The 15,331-nt window shown below is 43.5% G+C and overlaps 2 protein-coding genes across 2 annotated transcripts in view; both read left to right on the forward strand.

Moving 5' to 3' along the window:
• Positions 1-15,331, forward strand: part of p2rx3b (purinergic receptor P2X, ligand-gated ion channel, 3b) — a 49,447-nt gene that overhangs the window by 24,086 nt on the left and 10,030 nt on the right. The gene's annotated exons all lie outside the window — the stretch shown is intronic.
• LOC137073087 (lectin-like) lies at positions 293-12,984 on the forward strand. Its single transcript, XM_067441243.1, has 6 exons — positions 293-347; positions 801-876; positions 6,833-6,975; positions 12,217-12,357; positions 12,504-12,615; positions 12,798-12,984. Exons 1-6 carry the CDS (start codon positions 345-347, stop codon positions 12,890-12,892), a joined length of 570 nt encoding a protein of 189 aa, XP_067297344.1. The 5' UTR covers positions 293-344; the 3' UTR covers positions 12,893-12,984.

Consider the following 15,331-nt stretch of genomic DNA (forward strand, 5'->3'; position numbering starts at 1 on the left):
GGAAGTGTCAAGTGGAGGATATCACAACTCTTTTCAACCATAAGTTCTATGTCTTGTTTAGTTTAAATCAATTAAAAAATGCATCATGACCTAGATTACAAAACTATTACTATTATTATGGTTCAAGACTAACATTTAGATATAATGGAATTATTAATGTTACTACAGTGCACTGTGAATTGATCAGTAATTCCAGTTTGTGAAATGCTTTCCTGTGTAAAAACAAAACAAAACTGAAAATTAAGAGAAGAGGAGGAGTTGTGAAAATGAATGGAATGGAATAAAATAAGGTGAGACGAGGGTTACTGTGAATACAGCTAGAAGACAAACGTGCAAGAACAACAATGGTAAGTAATGACTTTAAATGAACACTTCATATATAGGGCAGGGGTCTCCAACCTTTTTGTGAGTGAGGGCTCCCTCAAAGGATAACATTATCCAGATGACGTTGATGTATTAAAATATATAATTTATTACAAATATAACATGGTGTTTTTTCTTCTTTTACTTTACTTTTAATCACCCTCATTGTCAAACAAATAAACTATCTTGATATCCGGTGTAATAAAAAATATATGATTCCCACGAGTATTTAACATTTTTTATTTAGCAATCAATCCTAAAAATAACAAAAATATGTTGCATAATACTGAATAAATGACAATAGTTTGCCAAATTGCCACAGTGGAAACAAAAAGTGATTGATTTTACAATAAGTGTTTTTTGCAGTTGTCATCCAAATTAACTAAATGAAGTTATTATGGTTCTAATCATTTCACTTATGTTTTTTTTTCTCGCAGTGGAAATCAGGATTCATTAGCGTTCTGTTAATGACTCTTCTTTTGGAGGGTGGCAACTTCTTAACGACGGAGAGAGGTATGTTTAATTCATACAACAATACATTTATGTTGAAATTTCCAAAAAGTACCTATTATACTGTAAAAAAAAAAAAAAAAGGAAGTTTTACAAACTAATTTCGGGAGGAGTACATTCAGATAATTAAACCAATTAAACAATGGAGCACGTCAGCTAATCAAAGCTAATTAACAATTGGAGCATGTCAGATAATGTAACCTATTTAAACAAGTGGAGCACGTCAGATAATTAAACCTAATTAAACACAAGTGGAGCACATAAAGCTAATCAATGATAAGAGCTGTACACATACAACAGATTTACCTTCTCTCGTTGACCATTTTTACCTTAGCATCCCTCCACCATCCCATGTCCTCACTTTAATTAAACTCTCATCAGATGTCAACACAATCATTAATACATTACAGTCTAGTTCTAGAGTATCTTTATCACAGGGGGGTGGGGGGGTGGGGGGGGGTACTCTGGGTTCGGGCAAAAATTCAGAGCCTGGAGCCCTCCACTGGACAGCACGCAAAACACGCATTATCTTTACTCTATTTAATTTGATGCAAGTGTGAACTCGTGAAATATATATATTTAAAAATAAGTTACCTGGTTGCCTTAAAATTGAGTTAATTGAAATAAAAAATTTGAGTTAATACAATGAACATTTTTGAAAATCGACAACCTTTATTCAAATATCATTAAAAATGTTTGTAAGCAGTTTTAAGTTTTATTTGGGATGATGCAGTGAAACATGCCAAATTGTGCTATTTTCATGTTTTATCACATTTTTATGTGGTTCAGATACAATAATATTTTTGAAATTTTATTTATTTAAACCAATTTCTTTCATTTTATCAACTCAGTTTAATTTTAGTAAACTCAAAATTAAGGCAACCAGGTTACTTAATTTCTTAAGTTAAACCAACAATATTTTTTACAGTGAAAACCCATTCCTTAAAGCAGTTGTTTCAACACATTTTCTGGTGGGCCCACCTTAAAAATATTTTCAAGCCCTCCACCTACATCCATCCAAAGACAAATCGCAGACATGACCTTCCTCGCAAAACCATTTTAAACACTAATTAATACAGTACCAAAACTCTCTCATCTTCAGCTGGCTTCTCTTTGTGAACCTTTTCGGGCTTCATAAGAAGCAAAGCTAATATTTTCTCAGAAGCTAATATTTCTATGGGGGGTATTATAATGCAATGGACCAAAGGGTTATTGAGTTGTTTACACTGTCATATACAATAAAACAGCCTGTAGCAAAATAAATATTAACACTTGCCTAGCTTACACAGCACCGAAGGTGGAGGACTTGTGCTCAGGGGAGTGCACTAACTTTCTACACACACTGCTGTCACACTGTGTGTGTTTTATGAAATCAAAAAACAAAAAAAAAACAAAAAAATAATAATTCAACATATAAATAACACTTTTAAATAACAAACTTAAAGTATTTATTACAAATAAATTACATTTGTGTCAGAAGCTGCGTGAATGCTTACACTGTCTACATCCGATTTGGACAGAGTAATGCATCCTTCGAAGAACTCTGACTTTAATTGCCACGCCTTTATAAGGCTGCAAAGTTCAGACTGAGCATTGTTAAATGGGACGTTCTAGCCTACAGAGGACTGACTAGCAACCATAGCACCCTGACTGGGCTCAGTGAACGGAGGCCTTAACATAACGACTTTAACTCTATAAATTCAGAGGAAGCCTAGCTACATCTAACTTACTTAAGCTACATTTAAGTAGTGGTGGCAATTTCAAAACACTGCTTCATGAATCTTCATGTTGCTTTACGAATCCTCTGTTTCGAATCAATTGGTTCGGAGCGTACCAAACTGCCAAAGTCACAAGATTTCAAAAAACAAGGCTTTGTTGCATCATCACTGTTCATCACAAAACGTTTCGAAACAGTTGGAAATGTCAATGGTTCATTGCTAGAGGCGATGCTCTCTGTGAACCCATGAATCATGTGGAGTCACTGAGAACAATTGAACAAGTGTTTTTTGTTCAACCCTCTGGGTTTTACCCAAGCGGCAACATCCCCCAGTTTCTGTTGAAGCCATTAAGTAAATAACTTAAATTGCAAATCATTGACTGGCCACTAGGAACAAGCTCCAGAAGGGAGCAGAATCTCCTTGAGCCCCATGTTAAAATGCGCAACTTCACAGCAGAAAAAAATTTGCCTAGAAATCTAGACGCACCCTAGCAGCAGTAATCTTATCTACAGCAAGTGTCATCTAGCAACTCTCAATACACTTCTGAGCTGTAAACGCCAAACTCTGGTCGGGCCAATCGCATCGCGTATAGAGTCGGTGGGCGGGGCTTAACATAATGACGGCCGAGTTGGGCTTGCGCTCTTCTAGTAAACACAGAAACTGGCGAAAGGCGGTCTTTCGAATCAGCTTTGACCGCGACTCTGAAAGACTTGGAGTTAAGCTTTTCTCTTCTTCTTTCTGCCTAATTAAGGGCGTGGTCACTATGAGTGACAGGTGGATAGCCATTTATCCGCTGTCTGTTAGTCTTTGCATCAACTCAGCTCCGCCCACATCCCGCCTTATTGCCCATTTTCTGGTATCCGGAAGTGACGTGCAATGATGCCAGCTAGTCTCTACTAAACGCTTCAAAACTGCTCTTCAGAATCCTATGACATCACGGACTCTACGTCCATATTTAATTTTTACAATCTATGGTTTTATCAATTTATTGGTTTTATACATTTTAATTAGACAGTATAATTAAAAGAAATAATAGTAGTTAATAGTCTCGTCCTGTTTAACTTAGCCATCCATGGAACAAACAAAATAAGCCCTGACAATTGATAAAAGAACATCAATCGCATTTGAAAAAAATCTCTTTCAATAAAACATTTGCAATAGATTTGTAAAAGGTGTTTTTATGCATGTTTGGCCTTTATATTTGTTGCATTTACACTGTTTTTACCAGCAGTAGGCGAGTGTAGGCGAAGCTTCGACACGATATTGCACATTTGCTTTTAACTTTTTTAGTGTTTCACAAAGCCTTGGTCTGCCCATCACTACATTTAGGTCCTTTAGCTATCTTTGGTCACGCCTAATGCCGAATTCACACTGCCCGATTTTTGCCTCAATTTTGACCCGCTGACAGGTTGTGACATCGGCAACAAACTCCCGAGATCATAGGCAAATCGGTGCTCGTGCACGCGAGTGACAATCACGCAGTGTGAATGATCAAAGATGCGATCAGAGAGAATGATATTCGGCATGCTAAATATCTGGACCTGTCGGCGATTCATAGCCTAGAAATCTAGACGCACACTAGCGGCAGCAAATTTAATCTGCCCGCAAGTGTCGTCTAGGAACTCTAAATACCCTCCTGAGCTGTATTCCCCTCACTCTGGACGGGCCAATCACATCGTGTATAGAGTCGGCGGGCGGGGGCATAATGATGACAGCCGAGTTGCGTTTGCGTGCTTCTAGTAAACACAGAAACTTGCGAACGCCGGCGGTCTTTCGAATCAGCTTTGACTGCGATTCTGGAAGACTTGAAGTTAAGCTTTTCTCTGAGAAAAGAACAAAGAACGGCACTTAATTCTTAAAAAGGGAAGATGTGATCAGAGTTTAGCCGACCGGATACGGTGAATGTTTAATCTATCAACAAGCTCTGTTTCACCTTCGTTGCTCTGGTTGGTTGTAGCGCTATCCTATCGCGTGCAGAGGGAGTTTGAAAGACAACCGTTTATCCCGGCCCTCGGATTGAGCCCTGTCTATGGTGAGTTTCCAGACCAAACATCTTGATGTGGGTCTGGCTTGTCAGGATAGGTGATTCAAACTCCTGCTGTGTGAAAGGAGTTCTGACTGAAAAATACATTGGCGATGACTGACAGCCAATGAGAGAGTGAGATACAGGGCAGCGGGAGGTTCAGGGAGGAGCTATAGACAGAATATCAGTATTTTAATAGATATTTACAATTCTATCAAACAGAAACAAAGCCTAAACATTTGTGTGTCCAGCCGCAGCAGCAGCACATTACAAAATTATTTATTTACCTCAAACTCTCTTTGCAGAACACAATCCTTGCTCTCTCTGTCAACAGTTTCCTCTGCCATAATCTTTTTCTCTTTGGAGCAAACTTTGTGCAGTTTATCATTTTTAAAGGAACTACATGTAAGAAATATATTTTCAATTAATCATAAAATGGCCCTGATATATCACTAGACATCAAGAAATAATTTCAAATACTTGTATCACTGACAACAGTAGTCCGGCCAGGATATTGTCATTTAAAAGTTGTTGTTGCAAACCATTGATCTTGATGTTGATGTTGCACGAAGTCAGTAGGCCAGTGTTTCAGCATCCAGGTTGCCAGGTCTGCTGTGCTCTAGTTACCACAGCTGCAGCTACAAACGTTCCTGCTGGATCCTGCAGCCAATCTGGCAACCTCGAGTCAGGGGGAGGGGGGAGTGGAAAGTTATTGCAGTACCAGTTTTGGTTGCAATAACGCAATATTGATACCAGATCGCATGGGATTACATTTCACAAGTAAGATTGAACAATAATTTAGGTTATTTTAAAATTTATACATCATTATAATTTCATGCTTGTGTCATTCGTGGTGTCTGTATTTCACAAAGTATGGCTGCACCACATCGCAAAATTAACTACCCTGGAGTTACAGTGCAAGCATATGCAAGAAGCTGTGCAAAACAGTTATTTTTAAAGGATTTTAGCTCCCCAGTCCCAGTTGCAAGCCTAACAGGGTAATGTAAGATGCTGGAATGACCTGGAATTAAAACGTTTACTTTAGGCCTTTAAAAAATAATTCTGAGCTGGTTACAGTATATATGGGAGCTTGTATGTATACGTGTTAGAGAAGGTGAGTGAGTGAGTCTGTGTGTGTGTGTGTGCGTGTGTGCGAGTGAGTGAGTGTGTGAGAGAGAAATAAATTCAAGTGAAAAATCAAACTTGTTTCTTTATTAAAACATAAAATTAATGGCGCCGCGCTGATACGTCCGCTCCAATCTATGGCTCCAATAGGCAGCATTAGTCTATGAGGCGTCTTATGTATATTATGTTTATGATATACAAGACCTTGCAAAGAGTGACTGTGTAACCAGGCTTAAAGGGTGAGATAATAAGGTTAATGAGACACAGCTAAAGACAATCATGGATGATTAGACTGGGCAGTGAGTTATGGGAAATGCAGTCCTTCATTAAGTGGCAAAAGTCTGGTCTAGAGTGCCCTCTGGTGGCTAACAAGGGCACTTCATGGTGATCACCTTCTTTGTATTTGTATTTTTACAACACTTTATAGGAATTATAAAAATAGAAATTGTTTTAAATTAGCTTCACAATAATAAACAAAAAAGTAACATAATTAATGCAACCTTTCAATATACTTTAAATACCAGACAATTTCAAATTCTTCTATAAAGCAGTTGAAGTAATTAAGTATTCTAATTCAGCTCAATTCGGTTGTGGCAATTTAGTTCAATAACTGAACAATTCCCTCAACAACTTAATATCAGTGACTGTGTAAATTCATTATCTGCTTTACATTTACTTGGCACTGGCAATCATTTTTTGCAGTCTTGTCCATGCTTCATCTAAAATAAAATGTCAAATTATTATTTTGTATACAATTAATTACTTATGTGGCAAGTAGATAATAAGCTGGAGACTTTCACCTTGAAGAGTTTTGTTTTGCATTAATAATCAGCTGACTGTACACTATCCCTTAGCCTTGCCGTGCCCCCCTTTTGATAACTCCCTTTTATTACAGTCAAAAATTGACGGCAAGGCAAATATTTACAAAAACATATGACTACATATTTTGTGTATATTGTTTATAAAGTATTTTCTATGCTCACTGATATGGCCTGTTCTGAGTATTTCAAGTTTACCCTTACACAACAAAAACTACTCATATGATTTTAAAATGCCTAGAGCTAAAAGTAATGTGTGTGACTCTGTGATTTAGGTTTTGCTGTTGACCATACTAATGTCACTGAGTCCTGCTGTATGCCTAAACGATGTGATGTGCATGGCTTCACTGACTGGTATAAAGTGGGCAGCTACTGTGTCAAATACTTCAACAAACCTGCCAACTTCACTGAAGCCGAGGTAGGTAGCACTTTTGAGAATAATTATTACATTGTTACTGTGGCAAGGGGGGCGTGGTTCAGCGAGGTCTGCAGCGGGAGAGAGAGCCGCGGGACGAGCGGTAAGTGAGTGGGTTGGACGCAGATTGATAACACCTGTCTCTTATTCCAGTAATGGGCGTGGTGAGAGCTTAAAACGCTGGCAGAATCGGAAGCATGAGAGAGAGAGACAGACTGCTGACGTTCCCCCCACTGAGACAGTGAGCTTACCGGAACCCGGAAGTGGAACGACCCGGAAGCGAAACCGAAACTGAGCATAGGAAAAGACACACGCTGAAGTGTGCACGTTGTTGATTTTGAGTGTATAAATAAAAGAGACGTCAGCAGTCCAAGCCGACCCCTTGTCCTCTTCCTTCCTTATCTACGAACTCTTTACACTGGTGCCGAAACCCGGGAAGGAAGCAGGACCAAGCCGCCGCCATGCAAACACCGTCCTCCACCCCACTTGCGGAGATCATCTCATCCCTCGCGGACCTGCACCGCAAGCAACATCAGGCACTGCTGGACCTTAGGACGGATCAAGAACGAAGATTCGCAGCGATCGTCCAAGGCCAGCAGGAGGACCGCGAGAGGTTCCGGAGCTGGCTCGACCAGGAGGCTCACGCCGAGGCCGCCGGGCAGATCGGCGCACCGGTTCACATGCCGATGTACAAGATGGGGCCACAGGACGATCCCGAGGCCTTCCTGGATCTATTCCAACGAACGGCGGAGGCCTGCGGGTGGCCCCGTGCACAGTGGCCGGTGCGCCTCATCCCCCTTCTATCTGGAGAAGCCCAGGCGGCCGCCCAACAACTACCGGTGGCGAACCTCCTGGTCTATGAAGATCTGAAGAGGGCCATTATCCAGCGGGTCGGCCGGTCGCCCGAGCAACATCGTCAACGTTTCCGTTCCCCGGACTGGGGCGAGGCCGGCCGGCCCTTCGCGCTGGCCCAGCAGCTCCGGGACTCCTGCCGCAAGTGGCTATTGGCCGGCGGAAGCGACGTGGACCATATTATCGATCGGGTGGTGCTGGAGCAGTTCATCACTCGGCTCCCCAAGCGAACCACCGAGTGGGTCCAGTGCCACCGGCCCACGTCGCTGGAGACGGCCATCAACCTGGCGGAGGACCACATGGTGGCGTGCCCTGGGGTCGGCGAACCCCCTCTAACCTCTACCTCTCTCTCTCCCACCTCTACGTCTATCTCTCTCCCATCTGTCTCTCTCTCTCGCCCTGTCCCTCTCCCTAGGTCCCGCCCACCAGGCCCCCCTCGTATTCCCCCCCCCCGGCCGGGGCGGGATGGGCCCGGGGCAGTTCGGGAATTCGAGGGCCCCGCCTAGGGGGGCGGGGCTGATGGGGGCGGGAGGGGATCATGCTTCCGGTTCCTCCCTCTCTCCATTGTCCAACCCACTCCCCGCCACTGGGGCGGCAGGTAGGCCTGGGCTGGCCTGTTGGCGTTGCGGGGACCCGGATCATTTTGTGGACCGATGTCCCATGATGGACATCGGGACAATGATCCGGGTCCCGGACGTCCCGCAGGCCACCCCCGATCAGGCAGGAGAGTACCAAATACCCGTGAGTATCAAGGGGGGTACATATCAGGCCTTGGTGGATTCAGGATGTAACCAAACCTCTATCCATCAAAGCCTGATGCAGCCGGGGGCATTGGATACAAGCCGCGTGGTTAAGGTGCGGTGTGTGCACGGGGATGTGGTGGAGTATCCGGTCGTCCCAATCACGATTCAGTTTAGGGGAGAAAAACATAGCGTAGAGGTGGCGGTTAGTCCTCACCTCCGGCATCCGCTAATTTTGGGGACAAATTGGTCCGCCTTTTCGGCTTTATTGGGGTCGTTATGTGCGGATGCCGCTTGGGGGAAAAAGGCTCGGATAGGGGCGGCGCGAGTACAGGTTGGGGAGACTGAAACGGGACCACTGGAGACGGCTCCAGAGGAACTGAGCGGGATCGAGAGACTGATTCTCTCGGACCGCGATGACTTTCCTCTGGAGCAGTCACAGGATGAGACCCTTAAGCACGCCTTCCAACAGGTCCGATCCATCGACGGCCAGTCTCTCCAGCCCGCCTTGCCCGTCACCTATCCCTATTTTGCCATATTAAAAGACCGGTTGTATCGAGTGACCCAAGACACTCAGACAAAAACGGATACAACCCAGTTGTTAGTTCCTAAGAGCCGCCGGGAAATGCTTTTCCGGGCGGCTCATTCTAATCCGATGGCGGGCCACTTGGGACAGGCGGCCACGCTGAATCGCCTCATGACACGATTTTTTTGGCCAGGCATTCATGACAACGTGCGCAGGTGGTGCGCGTCTTGTCCGGAATGTCAGTTGGTAAACCCACTGGCCGCTCCAAAAGCGCCATTGCGCCCCCTCCCATTAATGCAGGCCCCCTTCGAAAAGAATTGGGATGGACCTCATCAGGCCATTAGAGCGATCCGCACGGGGGCATCGTTTTGCGTTAGTCATCGTGGACTACGCAACACGATACCCGGAAGCAGTGGCTCTCCGCAACATTTCGGCGAAAAGTGTTGCGGACGCACTGTTTCGTCTTATCTCCCGGGTGGGGGTTCCGAAAGAAATCCTCACCAACCAAGGCACGGCGTTTATGTCAAGTACGTTACGCGAACTGTACGGGTTATTGGGCATTAAATCCATTCGAACAAGCGTCTATCACCCACAAACGGACGGCTTGGTCGAGCGGTTTAATCGCACACTTAAATCCATGATCCGTAAGTTTGTTCAGGAAGACGCCAAAAATTGGGACAAGTGGTTAGAACCCCTCTTATTCGCCGTGCGGGAGGTTCCGCAAGCCTCCACGGGGTTTTCCCCCTTCGAGCTTCTCTACGGACGCCAGCCTCGGGGGGTGCTGGATGTCCTACGAGAGACTTGGGAGGAGGGACCTTCTTTGGCGAAAAACGAAATTCAGTATGTACTGGACTTGCGAACAAAACTCCACACACTGGGGCGGCTATCCAGAGAGAATTTGTTGCAAGCCCAGGACCGCCAGAGCCGGTCATATAACAGGGGTACTAAACTACGCAAATTCACACCGGGAGAGAAAGTGCTTGTATTACTCCCTACGTCAAGCTCCAAGTTAATGTCAAAGTGGCAGGGGCCGTTTGAGGTCGCACGACAAATTGGGGATCTCGATTATGAGGTGATACGGTCCGATAGGAACGGGGTTCGTCAAATATATCATCTCAATCTCCTTAAAAAATGGAATGAGGTGGAATCAGTGTTGTTGGCAACGGTGATCGGGGGAGAGGATGATCTCGGGCCAGAGGCGAGCATCAAAGCACAATCAGTCGCGCTGGCCCCTGGTGGAGATCACCTCTCACCGTACCAACTCGCTGATTTTTTTAAATTACAGGCGGAGTTTGCCGACGTGTTCTCGCCCCTACCGGGACGTACCGACCTAATTCAGCACCATATCGAGACCAAGCCGGGCGTGGTAGTTCGTAGCCGGCCATATAGATTACCTGAACACAAGAAAAAAGTGGTTCAGGAAGAATTGGGTGCCATGCTTGATATGGGAGTAATAGAAGAGTCCAACAGTGACTGGGCGAGCCCGATAGTTTTGGTTCCTAAAACCGACGGCTCGGTCAGGTTCTGTGTGGACTATCGCAAGGTGAATGCTGTGTCGAAATTCGACGCATATCCAATGCCGCAGGTTGACGAGTTGCTTGATCGGCTGGGCACGGCTCGATTTTATTCGACATTGGACTTAACGAAGGGCTATTGGCAGATCCCCTTGTCTCCATTGTCCAAAGAAAAAACAGCTTTCACCACGCCGTTTGGATTGCACCAATTTGTAACACTTCCATTCGGGTTGTTCGGGGCTCCCGCCCCCTTTCAGCGACTCATGGACAGGATTTTGCGTCCCCATGCCGCATATGCTGCTGCTTATCTGGATGATATCGTGATTTACAGTCACGATTGGCAGCGGCATATGCAGCATGTCAGGGCGGTCCTGAGGTCGCTGAGAGGAGCGGGGCTCACGGCCAACCCGAAGAAGTGTGCGATTGGGCGGGTGGAAGTAAGGTATCTGGGCTTCCACTTGGGCCATGGACAGGTGTGTCCCCAAATTGATAAGACCGCAGCAATTGCGACCTGCCCGAGGCCCAAGACCAAAAAGGAGGTGAGGCAGTTCCTAGGGCTGGCGGGATATTATAGGCGGTTTATACCCAATTATTCGGACCTCACCAGCCCTCTGACTGACCTCACTAGAAAGGGGCTACCAGATACGGTCCAGTGGACGGAGCCGTGCCAGCAGGCCTTCACCCAAGTTAAGGCTGCTCTGTGTGGCGGGCCGCTTTTACACTCCCCTGACTTCTCTCTCCCTTTTGTGTTGCAGACTGACGCGTCGGACAGAGGGTTGGGCGCAGTACTGACCCAGGAGGTGGAGGGGGGAGAGCGGCCGGTGCTGTACATTAGCCGCAAGCTCTCCAAGAGAGAGGCTAAGTACAGCACCATAGAAAAGGAATGCCTTGCCATCAGGTGGGCCGTTCTCACCCTCCGCTACTACCTCCTGGGGAGGAAGTTCACCCTTTGTTCGGACCACGCGCCTCTCCAATGGCTCCACCGCATGAAGGATACCAACGCGCGGATCACCCGTTGGTATCTAGCTCTACAGCCTTTTAAATTCAAGGTGGTCCACAGGCCGGGTGCTCAGATGGCTGTGGCCGACTTCCTCTCCAGAAATGGGGGGGGGGGGCTCCCCGGCTGAGTCGGGCGGTGGGGGTATGTGGCAAGGGGGGCGTGGTTCAGCGAGGTCTGCAGCGGGAGAGAGAGCCGCGGGACGAGCGGTAAGTGAGTGGGTTGGACGCAGATTGATAACACCTGTCTCTTATTCCAGTAATGGGCGTGGTGAGAGCTTAAAACGCTGGCAGAATCGGAAGCATGAGAGAGAGGGACGGACTGCTGACGTTCCCCCCACTGAGACAGTGAGCTTACCGGAACCCGGAAGTGGAACGACCCGGAAGCGAAACCGAAACTGAGCATAGGAAAAGACACACGCTGAAGTGTGCACGTTGTTGATTTTGAGTGTATAAATAAAAGTGACGTCAGCAGTCCAAGCCGACCCCTTGTCCTCTTCCTTCCTTATCTACGAACTCTTTACAGTTACATTAAAGATATTTCAGTTGTATTATTCTCCACATTATTACCTCCACCATTTAAAAAATAATAATGTTCTACTTGTTTCATATCCAGATGAACTGCAGACGCAAAGTCCCTGGTGCACATCTGGTGTCAGTGCATAGTCGAAAGGATAATAACTACTTGCTCTGCATTGTGAAAAAATTTAATCGAAACAACCTGCGCTTCTGGCTCGGAGGCTTTGAATTCTTTAAGGTAAAAAAGACAGAACTATAAAGAGGTTCACAAATGGGAAGATCCAAGCGAAATGATTGGGTTGCTGTTTTATTTTCTGTTCTTCATTTTTCTTTTAAATAAATAATAATAATTATAATTATAATAAATCTTTCTCACTTTCTCAGTCTGGTCAATTTATTTGGCTTGATGGTTCCTTCTGGGATTATGAATTTTGGGCAAGTGGTGAGCCCAACAACATTCAAAACACGGAGGATTGCATAGAGATGAACTGGAAAGGTAAATATGAAAGAAAAAAAACTGTTATGTTAGGATATTCACATTCAATTTTAACTTAAAGTTTGGCTAAATAATGTATTATAGTGAGATTGATGCTGTGAGGACAATAGATGTTTGGTAAAAACCTAATGATAGATAAAGGTCCAATAATCTCTTCATTTCACTGTCTGTCACGTTTTCAGAGGTTGGCAAGTGGAATGACGAGAGTTGTAATAATAAGAAAAACTACATATGCGCCTTCAAACATCGTGACATGCTGGAAGCAGACCCGGAGTAGATGGAGCAGTTTTATCTGAGTATCATCCCATAAAACTTACTGAATAAAATTATTTTCTCTGCATCAAACCCACATAAAACAAAACACAAAAAAACAATTCTTCCTTAAAATGATAATAAAGAACTTTTGCAATCAATTGATCAGTTGATTTTATTTATTTATTTATTGTTTATCTGATTAAGTAATACTTGAATACTTCAAAGTCATCCTTTAGTTAGGTTTTAATTTTTCATTAGATTGATCAATTCTCACATTAGGCACATAAAAAGCAAAGGGATGGAAGGGAAACAATAATTAATAGCTTGTTGATTTACAGTTCTTTCAGTGAAACTGAAAAGCCAGCAAACGATGCACACACAAAATCTTATATTTTACATAATAAATCACATATAATATGGAAAAAGACTACATGATTTACTGTGCTTTACAATAATCAGCAGTTATCAATTAAGAGTTGTTAGCTTTAATAATACAAAATTCAGTTTAGCCTATATTAACATGATAAATCTTCATATTTATGACTTTTATTATAAAAATAATTGTTAGGGTGAATGAAAAAGGTGAGTTATTTTCTAGCAAATAGTAAAATAGGACATCGCCACCATTATCCATCCTTCTTAAATCAGTGCAATCCAAACTCACTGTCAATTCAGTAAAGTGTTTTTTAGTAAAACACTTTTTTCCACCAAAAATGTCCTTTTTATAGTCACGGTGTCCTTTATTCTGTCAAGGAAGTAGTAGTACACTAAAACCAGAAATAACATTAATACAATGATCTCATTACTTGATTGAATAAAGAAATAGTTTTAATACAATATGGTCTTTCTCAGTTTCTGTCAGGACCAGCACCATCAAAGCTGGTTGACAATTAGCATGCTAGCTGTGTCTCATTTCGGAAGGGTGCGTCCTCCGGAGGTCGCATTCGAAGGCTGCATGTGTCATAAGGCCGTCTCATTTCAAAAAAATGAGTAGGACACTCCAAATGCGACCTTCGAATGCGCCCTTCTTTCACAGGAATTCGGAGTGTGTATGAGGTGTAGCCTTCGCTGCTGCAGATAACCCACAATTCTTTACGTCGACAACCGTCATATTTTTTTTAAATATTATATGAAAAAACGGCACCACTGCCAGATACATGCAAGCGTTGATGTGGGTGTTTAAATGTAATTAGTTTTAAGCTTGTTTCTGTTTGTTAAACAGATAGTTGTGGTAAACAGGATTACAACTGTTTAGTGCTTTTTAAACATTTAGAACAGTACATTGCTGTCAAGGCAAGAAACATTTCATAGGCATTTTCAAATTTTATTCATTTACCGCTTCTCTGATGTTTATGTTTGAATTGCTGCGGTTAGTTCTGGTTTGAAGGACATTTGATGTAAAAAAGGCCACCAGGAAGGTTATATTGATATATATTTTAGTATACCAAATCGCATCATCCATCCAGCGAGCCAATCAGCGCAGAGCAGTGCACCCGCCCACTAAGTTGAGTCAGATCGATCAGTGATGGGATGCGAACTGTACTGTAGCGATTTATCTTTGCTAAAGTTGTGTGCGTGCCTGCAAAGTAAGTAGCAGTCTGTTTATGTATATATATAGATATAGATATATTGTTTCTTACTCCGTTGAGGACCGGTTCGATTGCCTCGAGTGTGTATAATGTGAGTGACAAATGCGAACTAACGTGTAAAGATGTTTGTGTGTATATTTACATACCAGTTTCCTCACATATATCATTGTCATGTAGCAAAGACATATTCTGTGCCATTATTTATCATATGGTTTATTTAATATGTACAGTCTTGTTCAAAATAATAGCAGTACAATGTGACTAACCAGAATAATCAAGGTTTTTAGTATATTTTTTATTGCTACGTGGCAAACAAGTTACCAGTAGGTTCAGTAGATTGTCAGAAAACAAATGAGACCCAGCATTCATGATATGCACGCTCTTAAGGCTGTGCAATTGGGCAATTAGTTGAATTAGTTGAAAGGGGTGTGTTCAAAAAAATAGCAGTGTGGCATTCAATCACTGAGGTCATCAATTTTGTGAAGAAACAGGTGTGAATCAGGTGGCCCCTATTTAAGGATGAAGCCAACACTTGTTGAACATGCATTTGAAAGCTGAGGAAAATGCGTCGTTCAAGACATTGTTCAGAAGAACAGCGTACTTTGATTAAAAAGCTGATTAGAGAGGGGAAAACCTATAAAGAGGTGCAAAAAATGATAGGCTGTTCAGCTAAAATGATCTCCAATGCCTTAAAATGGAGAGCAAAACCAGAGAGACGTGGAAGAAAACGGAAGACAACCATCAAAATGGATAGAAGAATAACCAGAATGGCAAAGGCTCAGCCAATGATCACCTCCAGGATGATCAAAGACAGTCTGGAGTTACCTGTAAGTACTGTGACAGTTAGAAGATGTCTGTGTGAAGCTAATCTA

Source organism: Pseudorasbora parva, chromosome 4 (genome assembly GCF_024679245.1).
Source record: "Pseudorasbora parva isolate DD20220531a chromosome 4, ASM2467924v1, whole genome shotgun sequence".
Classification (NCBI taxonomy): Eukaryota; Metazoa; Chordata; class Actinopteri; order Cypriniformes; family Gobionidae; genus Pseudorasbora; species Pseudorasbora parva.

What these genes read in the sequence shown, in the direction of transcription:
- LOC137073087 (XM_067441243.1), top strand. An exon ending in CTTCTTAACGACGGAGAGAG is followed by an intron (nt 877 to 6,832) that starts GTATGTTTAATT and finishes TCTGTGATTTAG; the next exon opens with GTTTTGCTGTTGACCATACT. An exon ending in GAGGCTTTGAATTCTTTAAG is followed by an intron (nt 12,358 to 12,503) that starts GTAAAAAAGACA and finishes TCACTTTCTCAG; the next exon opens with TCTGGTCAATTTATTTGGCT.